This window comes from Clarias gariepinus, chromosome 13 (assembly GCF_024256425.1).
Source record: "Clarias gariepinus isolate MV-2021 ecotype Netherlands chromosome 13, CGAR_prim_01v2, whole genome shotgun sequence".
Taxonomy (NCBI): Eukaryota; Metazoa; Chordata; class Actinopteri; order Siluriformes; family Clariidae; genus Clarias; species Clarias gariepinus.
In genome coordinates, this window is record NC_071112.1 from 23,222,343 (window position 1) to 23,243,366 (window position 21,024).

Sequence of the window (21,024 nt, forward strand, 5' to 3'; positions counted from 1 at the left end):
TGAACCAGCCTTAAATTTAAATGAATTGTATCTTATTTAATTATGCATATTAAATGTAAATTGTAAAAATTTATTGTTGATGTACTGTAACAACCCGAGCAGACACCTCATCTCCCCTCTCGTCTGTTCCCAACACTCTGGGATTGAGGTGTGGCCCATGACTTTTGCACAGTACAGTACATTTATGAAACTGAGAATCTTTTACCCTCCCATAAATATACAAATAGTATTAATTAGAAAATACTTATATATGGAGCTAGTTTAAAGGATCATCATGTGCAAACAGCCACAATACACAGGAACTACAGTATAACAAATTCCAGGAACTTAACTGATGACCTATTGAACCTGTGACAATCAGCTGCTACCGTATGTTGTCCTAAATACAATAGAAGTAACTTCAATACTTCCAAATGGTTTACTAGAACAATATGTACTAGAAACTTTCCTGGAGATCATTTAGAGGTTAGACATCTGTGTTGCATTGCAGTATTCATGTTACATCTTTTTTTTGACTAAGGCATAATAATTTAGCGGTCATTGCTATAGAGGCAATTTTATATTCCTGTGGACACCAACATCTGGGTCCTTTCACTTAATTTTTAGTAATAGAATTTGTAATTAATAAAATGTGATATTGAATTTGAAAAGAATGCAATGCATCAAAACTTAAACCACTTGGAGAACATGCACACAGACCTAGTGGGAATTGAACCCAAGCCTAGGTATACTAAAACATATTTTTACTATTTTCTATACATCTAGTGATAAAAAAAAGTGGTCAAATTAGTTTTTTTTTTTTTTTGCAAGTTTTTAATTGAGTCATTGAAATATTAAATAGCATGCAGTTTTTAAAGTTTACCTGTTATTACATTTATTTAAATGTATGGTTTTAATGGATTTCTACATTTTGTTTTACAAGTCTGGCAGATTTTGTAAAAAACAATTTTTGTTCTTTTTTTCCTTTTCCATCTATGTTGTACTATCTATTCTAGCTATTTTTACCAGGAATTTATTGACAGAAACATCAATCACTTGTGTGCTCACTCACTCAGTTGTATCTGTGCGCACAAGCACACGCGCACACACAGACAGCGTGGCTTCCTTCACCCACTTGTACTCTCATTCCACTGGAATGGGCATAGCTATCTCTGTGCTGTTTACATCCACCCGCTGGAGCAACTGCTCAACTATAACTACTCAATTTACCCAATTAAGGTCAAGACACAGACAATCATGAGCAGCACTCTGGGACAATTTACTAAAGGAGCTTCCTGGGAGGAACTCATTCAGGCAAGCATCCAGTCATTCGGTATGTGATCCGTTTCCTTCTGTTGACTTGTGCTGATGTTCCTGCGGGGTAATACGAGGCCACGATCTGTTCATTTCATTCAGTAATTTACTGCATGACCTCGTTTGGCTGTCTGTGACCACGAAGGAATATTAAACATGTTTAATGAAATAAAAAGAGTGAACTGTCTTTGTTTTTTTTCTAGCTCTAAACAAGTATTGTGGGGGTTATATATGTTTTCTAGTTAATAGGCATCATATAATAGTAAGATTTTAGTATAATATTAAAAAGTTCTTTAAACCTCATATATACAGTATACATATTTAGATACTAAATGTATTGCTATATGTTATATATTGATATATATGATAATATTATTAATATTATATTAATATAATGTACATTATAAAAAATATTCCCTGAAGTGTTTATATATTTTTTTGGCTGACATACCTGAATATGGATGTATATTATACTTAAGTCTCCAGTCTGTTTAATTTGTTGCAGTGAGTATAGGAAAACGTCCACATAGAGTCGCTGCAATAAATGAGATTAAACATCAGGTTTAATTGGCTTGCATTAAAAAGATTAATGCTAGTCTTGTAGTATAAGATAAATTTCAATATGGTAGGTCTGGGTGCTCAGTTCCGACATCAGAAAGGATCCTGTGGTTAAGCATCCTTTTGAAAGGTGAAAAAATCCAACCGGACCGATATGATTACCTGGAAGCCGCTGCATTTTTTAGAAAGGTCACTTCTCCGAATGAGGCCTCTCTGATAATGGTCAGTCTTTGAAGCTTTCCGAGGGCTGAATCAATAGCATGACATCATACCCCCTATATCACATCCCACCCTTCACAAGACAAGTGCAAAGAGAAAGACATAAAACACAAAGAGTGTGTCATGCAGCATGGTGCATTAATGATGCCTGACATCTTTTCCCTAAGCCTCTGATTTTATTTTCTTGACTGTTCCTAATTTACTTATGGTGAAGGTGTCATGGTGAGTTAATGGTTAGCATTGTCGCCCTGCAGGTCCCCGGTTTGATTCCCGTGTTGGGTCTGTGTGCATGGAGTTTGCATGTTCTCCCCGTTCTTGGTTGGTGTTTCTCTGGGTACTCCAGTTTCCTCCCACAGTCCAAAGACCAGCAGATGAGGCTAATTGGCGTTTCCAAATTCCCCGTAAGGGGGCACGGAATATTTTCTACCATGGTCGTACAAATGGAAATACAATGGTCCTAGTTGGAGTACAAAAGTTCCTAGATAAATGGATGGAAATATTTTGAAAGGACCCAATTTTAAGAGTTTTGTGCATATGCAACATACAGTATATGTTCAGATATGAAGCTTGCAGAACAAAAAAAGGCCTTGTTCGTTAACATGGGAGCATGTTGAACACAGTGGATTGTATTCATGGTGCTAGCATCTTCACTAAATGCTTTCTCCTGGTTAAAGTGACGAAGGTTTACACTAGCTGTTTAGAACCAGTTTCGGTCTTTAGAAAGAACTGTAGATGGCCGAGGCAGGGTTGATCAAACCTACAGCAGCATGCAGGGCTGTTCAGAAATCCATTAAAAGGCTAAACAAATTCTGTGCATGTCTTCTTGTAATATCTTCCTTTACAGATGACGATGGTAATGTTTGCCAAAGCAACCATCTTTTGAACATCACCCTCACCATGCACAGATTACTACTGTCCTCCAAAGATCTACTGGACAAGCTGATTATCCTATATCCTTTCACATCAGCCACTCGAAAAATTCTTACTTGTTGGTGTTCTTTAATTTAAATCTATTCTATTATATTTCTATAGCACTTCCACATAACTACTGTATATCATTGTCTATAAAATTGTCACAAAGCCAATTTACTGAAATGTGGATATAACATTTAAATTTATCCCAGAAAAGTAAGCCAGAGACAATAGGAAGGAAAAACTCACAGAGGCAACATGAGGAAAAGACCTTGAAAAGAACCAGACTCATTTTCTGTTCTATAAATGTATGCTATAGAGTTAACCAGTGCCAAAAGGAACTTGAATTAGAGCTTTAAATCTATCATATCAAACTGAAGTTATCACCGGTTGTTTGCAATTGCAGTCTTTAGTCTTTCCAAGGAAGAACATCTGTAGCAACTGTTAGGGCGGGTGCGGTACTATTCATCGTAATCTCATAGTGATAAGACTGCCCATGTTGGGCCATCCTAGGGAGCATGTGATTTTTAAGGTGGTGCAAGCTGCATGAAGAAGTGGGTCATCTGGATGGATGGATGGATGGATGGATGGATGATATACATTTATTCATTTACTTGTTTACTGTCATTGCAAATGAATTTATTTGGGGAATTTATGTGCTGCATGACAGAAATGGGTGGCACACTGGCTTAGTGATTAGCACTGTCACCTCCCACCTTCAGGGTTTGGGGTCAGAATCTCGAATTCGGTCTATCTGCATGAGGATTACATGGTCCTCTCCAGGTATTCTAGTATGTTTAGTAATGCCAAACTGATTGCCATTACTAAATGTGCTTGTGGGTAAAAGAAGTTCTCATTAAAAGTAGCTTCCCTTATCGACGAAGACAGTTGCCATGAAGCCATAAATCATTTTGAACAGCTGAGTAAATACATAATATGTAAACCCTTAACTTAGCAAAGTTATTGCCTTTGTGTTGTATGCTGCTTAAAAAAAAAAAAACCTTCCTTTTTTATGGTTATGTTCCTTAAATTGTATTCCTTACCTTTCAAAATACACTGGAGGGTGAAAAGTCTGCAGCATGCCTGAAAATCTGCTATTTTATTCGGTGGGTTCTCCTCTTGTCTTGCTAATTTGTCCTTATCTATAACAAACTACTTGCACTGACTTTTTTTGCTTTTTTACTGTAAAGGACCACAACACACGGAAATCTTAATAGTTCATAAATGAACACTGTGACAGCTATCAATTTTTGGTTTTTCAGCAAAAAATGTTTTCTTTGTTTGAAAAAATTAAACATACAGCTGTGGTTGGACATTTACATGAATTTTTTATGTAAATGTCCATACTGTATATGTCCTTCATGTATATATACTGTATACTGTACATCAACACATTGACAGTTCTTTCAAGTTGAAGCCCATGGACACGTCCGCCTGTCTTTCTGTACCGTAGAACTCTCTGTCTAATTTATTAATACAAGGAAATTATGTAAGGTTGAGTATCTTACTCCTTGTTTATGCTAAGTTGTACTTATGTTGTTGTGTGCGGATCAGATGGTCCGATGTGGCGACCATTGACGGGAGCAGACTAAAGAAAGTTTCATTAAATCATTCTGTCCAGTTTTTGTGATGCTGTGACGAAATCTGGAGGGACATACGGACATACATACTGGCATACGGACAGAACATTTACTGAGAAGTATGATATTACCACCACCATGCGTAACACTTAGTACAATGTTCTTGGACTTGACTGCTTCACTTTTCACTCCTCCAAACATACTTCTGGTCAAAACTTTCCTCCAGAAGGCATTTTCGGTGTCCATGTAGTCAGCTGCAGACTTTAATGGAGGTGTGAATTTTTAGAAAAAAAAAGAAAGGAAGAGGACCAGAAATGAAGATACAGTATGTTCTCTATCTATGAGTATTATATTGAAAAAGGCTAGTATTACATTTATGTTTGTTATCCTGTGTTGATAGCTTACATAACACTGGATATAATTTGACAATAAAATGACGGCAGCTGCAGGCTACATACTGTAAAACTGTACAACTAGGATATAATTGATTAGTTTAACTTGCACTGAGGTCACATCGTAAAGGTTTTCTGTGATTCTATTGACTCGGTTCTGAGCCCAGTCAGGGGAATCTCTAATGCAGTAGGCGAACATAAAATGCATCTCTATTGTGCTGATGTTTTGTGTTTTCTGTGATATATTAAGACTTTTGCAGTGTCTTAGCAAGAGCTAGTCAAGGTGGGTGTATTCATTTGATTCTGAACTATACTGTATGTTATGATTATTTATTTATGCTGCTCCAACTGTGTGTGTGTGTGTTTGTGTTTTCTATCTATCTATCTATCTATCTATCTATCTATCTATCTATCTATCCAATGCCGTGAAAAAGTATTTGCCCCTGGCATTGCTGTGGAGGTATTTTGGCTCACTCTTGTATGCATAATTAATTTAATTGTTGGAGGGTTTTCAAGTATGAGCGACCTATTTAAGGATCTCAGTTGGATTTTAGTCCAGACTTTGACTAGACCAATCCAAAACCTCCATTTCTTTCTTTATTTATAGACATGGACTTGCTGGGTGTTTCGATCATTGTCTATTTTGTATTATGTTAACACAGTCTCTCTTGGAAATGGGAAAAATGCACAATATTTTCAGCAAATATTGATGCATAGTTACTTATTATAAATATAAAACAAAAAATAAAAACATTATTATGGCACTGTGCAAAAGTTTCGGCACCCTAAAAGCTCCAGAGTCGTAAGGTTTCAGATCTTAATCAGCTCGTTCGATCTGATGCATGACAGCTGTCATAAGTAAATGCCAATTTTAAAGCCTTACAAATATTTTGACTCTTTTTGACCTTGTGCACACACTTGCAGACACTCAACAACTATGTGTAAGACTCTGAAAATAAAAGTTATTGATGCTCACAATGCAGGACAAGGCTACAAGAAGATGGCAAAGTGTTGTGTGCTTGCAGTTTCCACAGTGAGAAATGTAATTAAGAGATGGCAGTTCAGGGGAACTGTGGAGGTCAAGATGAGATCTGGAAGACTAAGAAAACTCTCAAAGAGAACTGCTCTTATGCTGGTCAGAAAGACAAATCAACCCCCATTTGACTACAAAAAAACCTGCAGGAAGATTTAGCAGACTCAGGCGTGGTGGTGCACCGTTCCACAAGACCTGCATGGAAGAGTCAGCAGAAGAAAACCTTACCTGCGTCCCCATCATAAAATCCAACGTCAGAAGTTTGCAACCGAACATCTACAGAAGTGAGTGCTGTAGACTGATGAAGTTAAAATAAAACTCTTTGGCCACAATCAGCAAAGGCATGTTTGGAGAAAAAAAGGAGCAGCATTTCATGAAAAGAAGACCTTGCCAACTATTAAGCAGGGGTGTGGATCTATCATGTTTTGGAGTTGTGTTGTGGCCAATGGCACAGGAAACGTTGCATGGGTGGAGGGAAGAATGGATTGCACCAAATACCAGCAAATTCTGGAAGCAAACATCACACCATCTGTAAAAAGGCAAAGCTAAAAAGAGGATGGTTTTTACAACAGGACAATGATTCTAAACATACCTTGAAATCCCCTATGGAATACCTCAAGCTGAAGGTTTTGGGATGGCCATCACAGTCCCCTGATTTAAACATCATTGAAAATTTGTGGGTAGATAAAAAGAGCTGTGCCTGCAAGACGACCAAAGAATATTACAGAACTAGAAGCCTTTCGCAAGGAAGAATGGGAGAAAATCCCAAGTACAAGAATGGAAAGACTTTTGTGCATTTTTTTTCCATTCTCAAGAGGGTCTGTGTTAACATCTTTTCAATTTAAAAATCACCAAAATCTGTTATTTATCAAAAGGTGCCTAAGATTTTGCATAAGACTATCTATATCTATATCTATATCTATATATATATATATGTGTGTGTGTGTGTGTGTGTGTGTGTGTGTGTGTGTGTACAGTATATATTTTTTATTATTTATTATTTATATATTTATTATTTACATTGTATGTATAGTTGTGACCCTGTGTTGATCTGTGAAAATTTATCATTTTTATTAAAAATTGTGCATCAGATTACTTTTACTTCTATTAAAAATGTATTTAAATAATTCTGCCCTGAAGAAAAAAAAACAGTTTAAGGAAATCCATAAAAGTTCAATAATCTCATGATCTTTGTCTTCTCTCTATGCAGACAATCAACCACACCTGTATTTAAGACTTACTGTTGAATTTATGAGAATGCAAGATATTCCATAACTTAACCCTTAATCCACAGCTTTAAATAGAATAAGGGTTTTATGAATGAACAAGCCAGTTTATTAAAGACTACTCTGTCCTTTTTGTTTTCTCTTGTACTGCTTAGAGCTATGCAAAATGCTGATGAATATCTAATATAATTTAGGAAAAATGTTATGTTATCTGCTGACTAGTTTGAGCATAAACAGTTTTCTGTGGGTTGGGGTGGGGGCTCAATTTAGATTTAAAAAAAAAATACAATAGCATTTGACAAGTTGGATGATAACGTCAAAAGCAAACATACCTCAGTTTGTGAACTGTACATATTTTCTCTATAGGTATTGGATAAGTGAGTTCTGGACCATGTTCCAGTTGCACAGCTGTCTGGCAGGAACCTTGGAGCAATTTAAGGAACTTATGAGGGAACATGGGCAGGAGAATCTCTGCTCTTTACTGCACGCCAAGTGGATGTCAGTGTTGTAATGATTTCAGTTCTTGTGTTCAAATAATTATTCCGACAATACTACAATATTTCCTGGGATATTGATTATATTGCAAATAATACTTCATTCTTACTGTATGTCCAATCTCTTCTGATCTGGTTTAGGGGTGACAGAGTGTGGTCTCACAAATCCAGTCAGAAAATCAAGGTAAGAAGCAGCAGGAAGAGAAAAGTCTCATTGCTCTTTGATCATTTGGAGCCAGTGGAGTTGGCTGAACATCTCACCTACTTGGAGTTCAAATCTTTCTGCAGAATCTCTGTGAGTCCTTTTTTGTTTTTTTGTTTTTTTAATAAAAACTGATGAAATGCATATTTTTTCTTATTCAGGGAAAAAAAAAATCTATAAAAGGAAGTGTGTATTTGAGTGCGGGGGGGGCTAACCTAGTACTTTTACTACTTTAAGAACATATTTCACATATAGGAACATATAGTTTGTTCTTTACTTGAGTAGTTTTATTGTGTTGTTGGTCTTTCACCTGCGCCCAAAGGGGTCAAAGGGGTCGCCACAGCGAGTAATTTTATTAGTAGATACTTTTTACTTTTACTCCACCGCATGCTACAGCAAATATCTGTACTTTCTACTGCATTACATTTCTGTGGTTATAGTGTTGCGTTACATAACCACGGTGATGTGTAGTATTGGAAGCGGTAATCTCGCCAATATTACACATAATCTGCCTTCCCTCCACGAAATTCTTAAACTTCTAGTAGGTATTTAAAATAAGAAGGTTGCAGACAGAAATAAACCGGCACACTCACAGTCTGGGAGTACGCACAAACAGTCAGACACTTTTCCTATGACTTAAAGGCTACTGGGGCTAATCCACCCCAGTACTTTTGCTATTTCAAAAGTAAATTTAAAGACAATTACTTCTTCACTTTTATGTAAAACGATGACTTCTGCTTTTACTTGATTAATATTTTATCTGAGATATCTCTCCTTTTACTCAAATTCAGGAATGTGTTTCCTCTTGTCCAACACTGGTTCAGGTCAGGAGTCTGTAATATACATTCACTGTATGTAAGAATTGTTATTTATTTCAGTTTGCAGATTACCAGAAGTACATCCGAAATGAGTGTTTGTCAGAAAACCCCACGATGGAGCGTTCTATTGCACTGTGCAATGGTATCTCCCAGTGGGTCCAGCTCATGGTTCTCAGTCGACCAACCCCTCAGCTCCGAGCCGAGGTTTTCACCAAGTTCATCTATGTAGCACAGGTAACATGTCAGCTACATCACCATGATGTTCTTCCACAATCAGGTTTTGAATGTATTTGATCCATTTACCATCTGATTTGATATTAGTAGTATATGTTGTAATAGTGGACCTAAAACTAACTTCGGTAGTCAAAAGAGCAAAAGAATGTGTGTACAGTATCAGTGAGTACAGGCTCACTTTAAGCATGGGATTGTGCCGGGTTAAATGTTCAGTGTTGTGTACTGTAATTAGTATAATGGTGCTGTCTTCTGTCTTTTAAGAAAAGGAATTTCCTGTGTTAGTGACGATACTGCATGTGGGAAGAGATGATTATCACCCTCAGTGTGCTGGAAAGAGGTCTAGCTAAAACTGAGACTTCTCAAGACTTCTCGAGCCACGTTAATACAGTGTATATATATATATATATATATATATATATATATATATATATATATATATATACACATATATATATATATATATATATATATATATATATATATATATATAATCTTTTACACATATATAAATAAATGAATAAGATTTAAACTTTAACTCTGCCAGTAATCTAAAACGTGTAATGAGTTTCTTTATCGGATGTCAGGGAAACCCACAGTGGAATGTCCCATTAGGCTGAGCAATGGTACCTCTATTATAGTGAATATAAAATATGTCATATGTTGCTGTTGACATCCATTTAGTAGCAAAAATCACAAAAAGGCAGATCACTTACAGTATACATATTTTCTGTGTGTAGTGTGATGATTTGTATTCTACTGCTGCAGAACCTCCATCAGATGCAGAACTTTAACTCTCTTATGGCGGTAGTGGGTGGCCTGTGTCACACGTCTATCTCCCGACTAAAAGACACATGTACGCACGTGCCACATGAAACCACCAAGGTATGAAATCAGTCGTACTTTTCGTACGTAATTGTTTTACGTGACCTGAATTTCATGGATATGGTCGTAGAACATTTTTTTTACATTTCCTTTGAAATCATGGAATTTCATTGAGTGATGTTTTACGGTAACTGTAGAAAATGTTAGAAAGAACGTTTAAAAAAAAACAACTACATGTAGATTTAGATGCCTAATCAACAGTGACAAGGGAAAAAAAAACAAAGTGAGGATGAAGACGTCTGTAGCATTTTCATGTAGGACTGTCTGCAGCAGCAGAAAGTGCAGAAGCACCATACAGAAATAGAGTTTCAGGATGAATCAGACAGTTTCAGAAACTGAGTTGTTCAAGGCTCTTTTTCTCCACAGGTTCTAAATGAAATGACCGATCTGCTCTCGTCATCTAGAAATTACGAGAATTACAGACAAGCATACAGCAAGTCCACAGGCTTCAAGATTCCTATCTTGGGGGTCCACCTGAAGGACCTGATCGCCGTGAACGAGGCCATGACTGACTACGTGGATAACGGCAAGATCAATGTGCAGAAACTTCAGGCCCTCTACAACCACATAAACGAGCTCATCCAACTACAGCAGAATCCACCACTGCTGGATGCAAACAAAGACCTGGTGCACTTACTGACCGTCAGTAATCGCTTTATATTCTGTTCCCTCAATACCTAGAACACACTTCTTATTAATTCAGTTCGCCTTTTTATGGCACTACACATATGAATTGGCAACATAGAGAAAACTATTATATTTGCTGAGGTGTGTGTGTGTGTGTTGTGCAGGTGTGAGGGCATCTACAGTAGAACTAGACATGTTGTGAAATATGAAACTAAGAGCCACTTTTTGTTTCATATTTGCAAGGACGTGTTCTTTTAAGTATTCTTCCCCCTATTTACTTTCAGAAAACCTCTAAGCCAATGTGACACTGTTTGTTTAATATATATTACTATATGATAGAATTTTTTTTTTCAGATATACAGTATTTCAGTAATTCGAATCAGAAGTAAAACTCATATTATAGATTTATTGCACACAGACTTATACAGCAGATTTTATTAGTGTTTATTTCTTTTCATTTTGATGATTATGGCTTATAGGCAATTAATACCAAAAATTAATATCTCAGAAAATTTAAATATATATGTTATTATCTATTTTGCACTCACTCTCTCACTCATCATATATACCGCTTTATCCTGTGTACAGGATTATAGGGGGCCTAGTGCCTATCCCAGGAGACTTAGGGCACGAGCCGGGGTACACCCTGGACAGAGAGTCAATCCTATGCAAAGCACACATATACACACACCTAAAGGATTATTAGGAACACCTGTTCAATTTCTCATTAATGCAATTATCTAATCAACCAATCACATGGCAGTTGCTTCAATGTTCAATGCATTTAGGGGTGTGGTCCTGGTCAAGACAATCTCCTGAACTCCAAACTGAATGTCAGAATGGAAAAAAGGCGATTTAAGCAATTTTGAGCGTGGCATGGTTGTTGGTGCCAGACGGGCCGTTATGAGTATTTCACAATCTGCTCAGTTACTGGGATTTTCACGCACAATCATTTCTAGGGTTTACAAAGAATGGTGTGAAAAGGGAAAAACATCCAGTATGCGGCAGTCCTGTGGGTGAAAATGCCTTGTTGATGTTAGAGGTCAGAGGAGAATGGGCCGACTGATTCAAGCTGATAGAAGAGCAACTTCGACTGAAATAACCACTCGTTACAACCAAGGAAATGGCTGTGCGTGAAAATCCCAGTAACTGAGCAGATTATGAAATACTCAGACCGGCCCGTCTGGCACCAACAACCATGCCACGCTCAAAATTGCTTAAATCACCTTTCTTTCACATTCTGACATTCAGTTTGGAGTTCAGGAGATTGTCTTGACCAGGACCACACATCTAAATGCATTGAAGCAACTGCCATGTGATTGGTTGATTAGATAATTGCATTAATGAGAAATTGAACAGGTGTTTCTAATAATCCTTTAGGTGTGTGTGTGTGTGTGTGTGTATATGTGTGTATATATATATATATATATATATATATAAACTTTAATAGAATATCAGCTGCTCCTCAGAATACATTTTAAATCTGCACACCACGTCATTTTTAAATCACTTCATTTTAGAATTTTTTTTGTATCATTGAACAAAAACAGTTTAGCTTTTTATGTGATTTCAACTGATTTCTGGAGTGATTTCTCTTTCTCTGAATTGTCTCTTGTTATTGGAAGCAGTGAGTCATGCGGGTATTTTACATGTTAGACAAAAACCTTTAAAAATTAATACTGTTTCATTCAGTCTAGGTGTGGGTGATGGAAAAAAAAAAAGAAACATCCCTTGTCCTCTCTTGGCTTACATCGTTTCTCCTGAGAAATGACTAAGAAATGTTTTGCTGGTTCTCCCACACAGCTGTCTCTTGACCTGTACTACACCGAAGATGAAATCTATGAGCTGTCCTACGCAAGGGAGCCGAGGAACCACAGAGCGCCTGTGAGTGTGGCGAACTGAGTGTGTGTGGGGTGCAGATTTATTAGAAATGACAGTGTTTGGAGAGTTTAATGATGGACATTATTCAGAGGGCTCGTACTCTGTTTAACTACGGAGTTCTGTGCCACATCACTTAAATCCTATTGTAAGCTTTTAGTAGTCTCGTTGTGCCTATTTTTGTGGAAAGCCGAGTGCAGTGCGAATTATAACACGATGAGACAAAAAAAAATATATATACCTTTTATATACCATATATGGATAAAAGCTTCTCCTGGAAATACAAGACAGTACTACTTAAAGCATCTTCAAACAGTGTTTGCATTTCAGTGTGGTTTGATTACCATGTGGTGATAAAAAATTTAATGCAGTGCAATTTATAATTACAATCACTTTTGCAACCGAGCAGGAGCCCTGAGGTTGGATGGCTGTTGCAGTGACGTTGACTCTCAGGACAACACTGTTAGAATGACTTTAATAAAATGACTTTGAGGTAATGTTGAATAAAGGACTGAAGCACAACGTTACAAATGCAACCCCAAAATGATGGAATTGGAAGTTAGTCCTACCCATTAATTTCCATCAAAGCAACTTGTGGTTTTGGTGTTGGTTTGTTCGTTTTGTGTTTTATTGTGTCTTTTTTTTTTTTTTTTTTTTGCATGGTTAATTTAAAAGTCGACTAGTAGATTAACAGTGGCAGAAAGGGCTACCAGTGATAAAGCAATAGGGATTATTTCCTGATAACATTAAAAATAACATGGCTCGTGCTACCAGTATGTTGACCTATGCTATGACCATTCAAAATTATAGGTAGAAGAGATTGAAAAAGTAGCACTGACTGATACTCTCTCACTCATTGTCTATACCACTTTATCCTGTAGCAGGGGGTCTGGACTCTGAATGGTTTGCCAGTCCACCCAGGGTGCAAACACTCCCATGCTCATTCACTCACTACAGGCAATTCGAGAATACCAATTAGCCTAATCTTTATGTCTTTGGACTATTGGAGGAGACCTACCAAGCACAGGGAGAGCATGCAAACTCCATGCATACATAGGTGTGAACTGAACTTGCACCCTTGAGGTGCAACAATGCTAACAATTAAGCCACCGTGCCGCAGACTGACTATAAGTATTTGCTACTGGCAGAAAATTCTATCAGTATAGGAAAAAAATGATAACACCCATTCCCACAGTGTTCAGCTACATTTACAGTCCCTTAGGTCTCAAACAGGTTTTAGAGTTCTGGGAAGGACTCAACAGCTTCCCACTCACAGTGTGTGTATCTTACAGTATGTCTCATATCTTTTAGTGTTCGGAATCATTACAGAAAGGCGCATCATGGCTCTTAAACTACTGTACTTTAATACGGTCTTTGCACAGCATCCAAACTGTATCGTGCCCACTTTTATAGTACAAATCTCAAACATTAAGTGGATTTTTTTGTCTGCTCTTTTGTCTGCTTTCCTATTTAATATTTTACCAAATTGCTCTTGTCTGGTATTTGTGGTTTTTGTCGTTATGTACATGCACTTATGAGCATCAGCAGCATGTTCCCTAGTGGTCTAGTGTTAGGTGTGCGGACCTCCCATCTCAGTGTCTGGAGGCCATGAATTTGGTATCAATATTGTTTTAAAGTCATTTTTTGCAACATTTTGTTAGGGCCATTCGTTCAATATCATCTCATCGTCATGTAGTCAAGGTTGTTCCGACGTCATTTCATGAAACTCATTTTACTGTATCTTTGAAAAACAACTGAAAACCTACTTTGTTGCAACGTCCATAACCGTTCCAAGGTCCACTGCCAAGTTAACATCACCACAATGCTTTGATAACCAAAAATCCCTGCTGGAAAGACAAGTTAGTTTCCATTTCTGAAAAACTCAATCCATTTTTTTACTAAACAGATAACAAAAGAGTTCTTCAGAGAGATCCAGGTTCTGCATGTGATAAATGAAAAATGAAAATCTTTTGTGTATTGTATTTCTTATTTTTTAACAGGTTTTGGCTGGTTTTTACTGTGCCATGGAATTTTATCCTGAGTATGAATAAAAATGTGTTACGTATTTTCCCCCCTTTTTTTCTTTGTTGTTTTGCATCAGCCAGCGACTCCTTACAGACCCCCTGTGGTGGCGGACTGGGCTTCAGGTGTGGCTCCCAAGCCAGATCCCAAAACCATCAGCAAACATGTGCAGAGAATGGTTGATGTGAGTGTTACATGAGGCATAAACACTGTTCCTTGTATTTTCCTTTGCTTTTAAGAATAATTAGGTTAGGTTTCATGTGCCGTGAAAAAGTATTTGCCCCCTTCATGATTTTTTTTTTTATTTGTATTTTTTTGTGCATACATGTTATTCATTTTGTAAGTAATTTTGGTCACCACTGTTCCAGGTTTTCTTCCTTTGTGGATAATGTTCAGACTTATACTGTCAATTTCTTTGTTTCTATTCTGAAGTTTCGGTATATGTGTTGCTTTTTTCATCACTTTGTCAGACAGGTTCTATTTAAGCGATTCCTTGAGTTAGCAGGTCTGGCAGTAATCGGTCCTGGGTGTGGCAAAGAAATGTAACTCAGCTTTCCAAAAATCACAGTTCATACATGATTTAGCAAGGGGGCAATTACTTTTGCACATAGGGCCAGGCAGGTTGTGGGCAGTTTTTTTTCCCTCAATAAATAAAATCATAATTTAAAAACTGCATTTTGTATGCATAACTCGTGTTATCTTTGTGTAATTTTTATATTCTTTTTGCTTTCACCTCTGTTTTCTGGCAGTCTGTATTTATGAATTATGATCATGATGAAAGGGGCTTCATCTCCCAGGAGGACTTTGAAAAAATTGCTGCGAGCTTTCCCTTCTCATTCTGTGTTACAGACAAGGACAAGTGAGTACCAAACATGACTTAAAATTGCAGCAAGAAATGTTTGTATATGTAAAATAGAATTTCTAACTCGATGGTCCAATCGGATCTGGTTGTACCGTATAACCGCGTGTCCCTGTGGACACATGACCTTATATGTGTTGCTTCATTTACCAGTCATGTAATATGTATTATTTCTTGCCGCACAATGCAGAGACGGATTCATCAGCAGGGACGAGATCACAGCGTATTTCATGCGGGCCAGCGTCATCTGTTCCAAACTTGGCCTAGGCTTCTCGCACAACTTCCAGGAAGCCACATACATGAGACCTACCTTCTGTGACAACTGCTCAGGATTTGTAAGTAACATTGACAGACATGATCACGCTGCTGTGTGGGTTGCGTCAGACTGAAATGCCTTTTTTTAAATCCTGTTGCAGTTGTGGGGCGTCATTAAGCAAGGCTACAGATGCAGAGGTGAACATTCATTCTTTTACAATTTCCTTTTCTTACTTAATGATTTTTTTTTTTTCTAAACAGAAAAGCACAACTTTATGCTATGTTTTGCACACACTACACGGCCAAAAGTTTGTGGACACCTGACCATCACACCCGAATGTATTTCTTCCTCCAAAATTGACCACAATGTTGGAAGCATACAATTGTATATAATATCTTTGTATGCTGTAGGCCTTATTCTAATTTAATCGGAACTAAGAAGCCCAAACCAGTTCCAGCATGATAATTCAAGGCATGGCTGCCAAGACTGAAATGGAAAACTCGAATGGCCTGTAGCTCTGACCTTTGTCCACAGGTGTTTTGGATGGAACTAATGGTGGCTCAGTGTGTTAAAGTTCTGAGTTACTGATGTTCGGCCCTTAAGCAAGGCCCTTAATCTGGTCTGATCTGTATAATGGCTGATTAAGAAGCTGGGACATGGGAAGAACAAAGAATTTCATGAACGAAGGCTCTACTTCATCGGTTTGTGGCTGAATGACCCCAAATCCAAAAAAAAGCAACATTCCAAAATCTAGCCTTTCCTGAAGATTGGACAGTTTTATACGTATTAGCAAAGTGCACTCGTGAATGTCCACTAACTTTTGGTTGTGTACGGTGGGAATGCTATACTACTGTATCTTGTGGTTCCACAGACTGTGGAATGAACTGCCATAAATCCTGCAAGGAGCAGGTAGCATTCGAGTGTAAAAAGAACGCCAAACCAAGCAGCAACGCAGACTGGAGTCCACCATCTAATACACCAGATACCTCAACACGTGGTCATGACGGTGAGATCAAGTGCAACGCAACAAAACATTTTAATTATTAGAATAAAAAATAAAAATCAACAATTTATTCAATGGTTTAAATGATTGATAATGACTGCCAGTTTTGGATTGAACCAGACTATAAAAACTGTTGAAGCATTTTGAGAAAGTTTTGCATGTCAGCTGAATTTAATACTCAACTCTTTTTTTTTTTTTTTTTTTTTTTTGAGGGTCAGATGAAACTCAGTTCGTATATCCACCCACTGCTATAACTGACAACTCCGAGCGCCATAAACAGTTCAGCCCGGGCGTGAGACCAAGAACCATTATGGTGCACAGAAGTACTCAGACAGACGGAACTTCATCATCCAGCCACGTGCAGGCCTCTCTGCTGAGTCCAAGTGGTCCGTCTCGCACACCATGCCCGAGTCCTGTTCCTCAGCGCAAACGGGTGTGTGCTAACAAGACTTTCAACTCACTCAACCCTGCTGAGGAGAACAAGCCGACCTACGAAGCTCTGGAGAAGGTTATTGGTGTTTCAACATGATACACATGTTAAATATATATATTTCTGTTAAAAGGCTTTTTTTTTTTTTTTACTAAAAAAAAGAAAAAAAACATACCATCATTTCAATTTTGGTGTAGGGTTTTAGGTTCCTGTGCATGTGTGTGAGTTAATGTGTGAATGTGCATGGTGGCCCATCCAGGGTGTACCCTCACCTCATGCACACTTTCCTCAAGTTTGTCTCCGGATTCACTATGACCCTGATGGGAAAAAGTAGTGTGTATGAAAAGAGAAAGATATTACTAAGGAACCTTTCAGCGGCAGGTCTTGGAGTATTTAATGCGACAGAATGTGTGATGTTTAGTAGTTTAGTGCATCTAGAAGTGCATCCATCTCATAAACACTGGGTGTGGGACAGGAATACATCCTGGGTGGGACAGCAATTTATTGCAATGCTCCTGTTTACACTTTAATAAACTGAGATAAACAGTAACCTTAACTCAACCAATCATGTGGCAGAAGCATAATGTAAGAAATCATGCAGGTACAGGTCAAGCACATCAGGAGGTGGCTTAGTGGTTATCACTGACACTTTGGACCTCCAGGGTCTGGGTTCGATTCCCACCTCAGGTCTGTGTGCATTTGTATGTTCTCCCCGAGCTTGTTCAGTTTCCTCCCACAGTCCAAAGACATGCAGATTAGGATAACTGGCATTCCCAAAATTGCCCTTTGACAATTTTTCTCAAAATTGTGTGTATGCCCTGTGATGAATTGGCACCCCTTCTAGGGTGTACCCCACATCGTGCCCGAAGTCACCTGGGATAAGCTCCTGGCTTCCTGCGACCCTGTACACAGGATAAACCGGGGTAGAAAATAAGCGAGTGATCAATCATCAGAATGAAGACCAAGTGTAAACTTTTTGACTTTTGGCACATATTTGGTGGTGCCAGATGGGGTGGTTTAAGGATTTCTGCTGATCTGGGAATTTCACACAGAATGGTGACAAAAAAAAAAAAAAATCCTGTGAGAGGATGATCTGCAGACTGAAACACTGAATGTTGATGAGACAAACCAGAAGAGACTATACAGTATACAGTGTACATATACAGACATTGTATACTGTATCTATTTGTACGGTTTGTGACTGTATGGAATAACTGTGCCTGTCCGATGTGTGTTTAGGAGAATCATTCTCTACAGAAGAGCAACGAGAGGCTCCAGCGCAAGCTAAAAGAAGCAGAACGTGAGGTGGAGATCCTTAAAACGCTCTTGAAGCGGCATACTCTCCGTCCAGTGGAGGATGACTCCTCTTCTTCCTCTTGATCTTGTAAACCTTTTGTTTGTATGAACTCAAAACGCAGGACGGCCCTTGACTCTCATATTAGAATAGTGATCCTCTTCACCCTAATATATTTATAATGTCCCTAAATCATCAACTCAGGGTCACTAACTCACGACACATTCAGACAAAAAGCAGATTCCTCTGCAAATCTGCAGCTATCAAATTATCTGTTGTTAATAATATGTATGGTAATTTTAATAGTTTTTTTATTATTCATTTCAGAGCAGCTTTGAGATTCTGACTGTACACCAGCACTGTAGCTACAATATCTGTGTAAAGAAGCTGATATGTAACAGCTGGCAGACTAGTAACACATATTGGGTATGTGTAATAACGACTTGCTTAGTTGCACCTACTTTATGATTAATAGTTACTTTATTTAACTGTGATGTTGTTGGTGCTCGTAGACTTAACCATACGGAATAGTGAAAACATTAAAATGACATTTCTCTTGAAAAACAGATTAAGTTACTAAACTGCAGACAAAAACAATGTCTTGCATAATCTTTCTCCTATTAAACATTTCCTGTTAAATCTGAGAGAAATATTTGAGGCCCAGTGTTGTTTAGTAGTTGTCCTGGCAACATTTGCTCCCATCTGAGCTGTGCATCTCTCCAGCACGACGAATTTGAGCCCTGGAATATGACCGTGCCATCATGGGAAGAAAATAAAATCAACCGATGTAATAACCTGGTCATTTACTACATTCAGGTCGTTGGGTGACTTCATTTTATTGCCAAATAAAGTTGCTGAGTCTAGATCCGACCAACTAAAGCAATTCCTATCATAACACTGCCCCAGAGGCTTGTACAGTAAGCACTAGGCATGATGGATCACTCTGGAACAGGGCCTTTTCCCAATGCTCCACAGGCTATTCTTTATGCTCTCTAGCAAATTAAAGCCCTTTTTTCCTGATTAGCCTCACTGATAATTGATTTTCTTGAGGCTGCACAGCTGTTTAGTCCCAATCCCAAAAGTTCTCTTTGCATCGTAAGTAAAGAAATGCTCTAACTTTCACTATTAGACATGGCTATAAGTTCTATACTGTAGTTGTTTATTTGATTTATTTGAACGTTTATGGGATCTCCAATCCTGATCATTCAATTCAATTTCTTTTTTTTTTTTTTTTTAAACCCAACCACATTTACTCAATCAATAATGCTTCACCACCATCCTTCCTGGTTTAAATGCATCAGTTAAGGTTAAATAAATGTATTGCAAGCTAAACCAAATTAATCAATGCTGTGATTTACAATGGAAGGCTCTTACCCATTTGCATAGTTCATTCCATGTGCGGCAAGAACTGTTTCTTTTTTTGGCTGACAGTGGATTAAATTACTGGAATACTACTGGGAACCAAGCACGTGACGCAGGTTTAAGCAAAAGAATTTGATGGGAATATACAAAGTTAACCTTTAACCGTGAACCATCTGTCATCAATGTAAACAAGTTTTGGGGAGAGGCCTGCACATCATTTCAAAAACTCAAAAGCTGCTACTAGTCACAGAGTCATTAGCAAGGAAGCCAGCAATATAATGAGCATTAGTTGTTTCTCTGACTCAGTAAGCTGAACAAGTTTTTAAATGGAATTTTTGAAATACATAAATATAAATTTTATAGCTACTATATACTGTATAAGCCATAACATAAACCACAGACCTAAATAACATTATCTCATTACACCAAAGCACCCATCAAGGGGTATAATATGTTAAGCAATAAGTAAACACAATAAGTAAAGTTCTCAAAGTTGTGTTGAAGCAGGAAAAATGGATCGGTGTATGGATCTGAGGAAGTCCGATAAGCGCCATATCGTCAATGGCTTGACTAGAGTCAGAACGTCTCTCAAACAGGAGGCCTTATGGAGTGTATGCTGTACCTACCCAAAAGGAAGGGCAGTCAGTAACCAGTGATAGACTCATTAATACCTGTTGGGAAGGAAAGTTAATTACTGTAGGACAAGGTGTGCATAAGTTAAAGTTGGCTATGTCAGAAAGGTTTCAGAACACACAGCGCATTACATCTTAATGCAAATGGGGTTGTGTAGCAGGCCAGCATGACCATGACGACCTCGGCCCATTGCCTAAAGCGCCTACAATGAGCATCAGAAGAGAGACTGTAATGATGTGCAAAGGTAGCCTGGTCTGATGACTCACAACATCGTTAACGTGTATGGCCAACAACTTGTGCATCACAAGCAGCACCAGAATGCACTATGGGAAGAAGGCAAGCTGGCAGAGATTGTATGATGGTCTGGGTAATGTTCTTTTGGGAAACTTTACTGGATGTCACTTTGAGATGTACCACCTACCTAAACATTGTTACATAGTAAGTATGGCATTAACCCCTTTCAACAAGATATTTTACTCTGCAAGAGTTTTCATGTTTCTTCATTTGCCTTCAAATTCTCCAGATCTCAATCTAATCAGATTCTCTAATGTTTAGGTGCCAGCAGTTGAAGTTTAGTCCATATGAACTACAGTAAAAGTGATTTTGGTGGCACTGGAAGGTAATATGCATATGTTGAGGATTGCTAGTCCTGCACAGAGCACAAATCTCTAAGCTTCAATGAATAGAATGTGGTCTCATGAACTTGCAAATAACACTTATGACATACTTGGCATAAATGGCATAAAAGCACTTAAATTTTTTTTGAGCAATACGTTTTTCGTTAGAACAGGCAGAAACGGTATTACATCCACACACC

The 21,024-nt window shown here is 37.9% G+C and overlaps 1 protein-coding gene across 1 annotated transcript; it reads left to right on the forward strand.

The window, feature by feature from the left end:
• The first annotated feature begins 947 nt into the window (after positions 1 to 947).
• Positions 948 to 18,501, forward strand: LOC128535868 (RAS guanyl-releasing protein 1-like). The gene is made up of 15 exons (XM_053509944.1): positions 948 to 1,312; positions 2,915 to 3,020; positions 4,026 to 4,088; positions 7,580 to 7,711; positions 7,849 to 8,002; positions 8,788 to 8,961; positions 9,727 to 9,843; positions 10,210 to 10,485; positions 12,274 to 12,354; positions 15,120 to 15,229; positions 15,420 to 15,564; positions 15,646 to 15,682; positions 16,357 to 16,491; positions 16,701 to 16,996; positions 18,158 to 18,501. Exons 1-15 carry the CDS (start codon positions 1,237 to 1,239, stop codon positions 18,296 to 18,298), a joined length of 2,043 nt encoding a protein of 680 aa, XP_053365919.1. The 5' UTR covers positions 948 to 1,236; the 3' UTR covers positions 18,299 to 18,501.
• Positions 18,502 to 21,024: the final 2,523 nt, after the last annotated feature.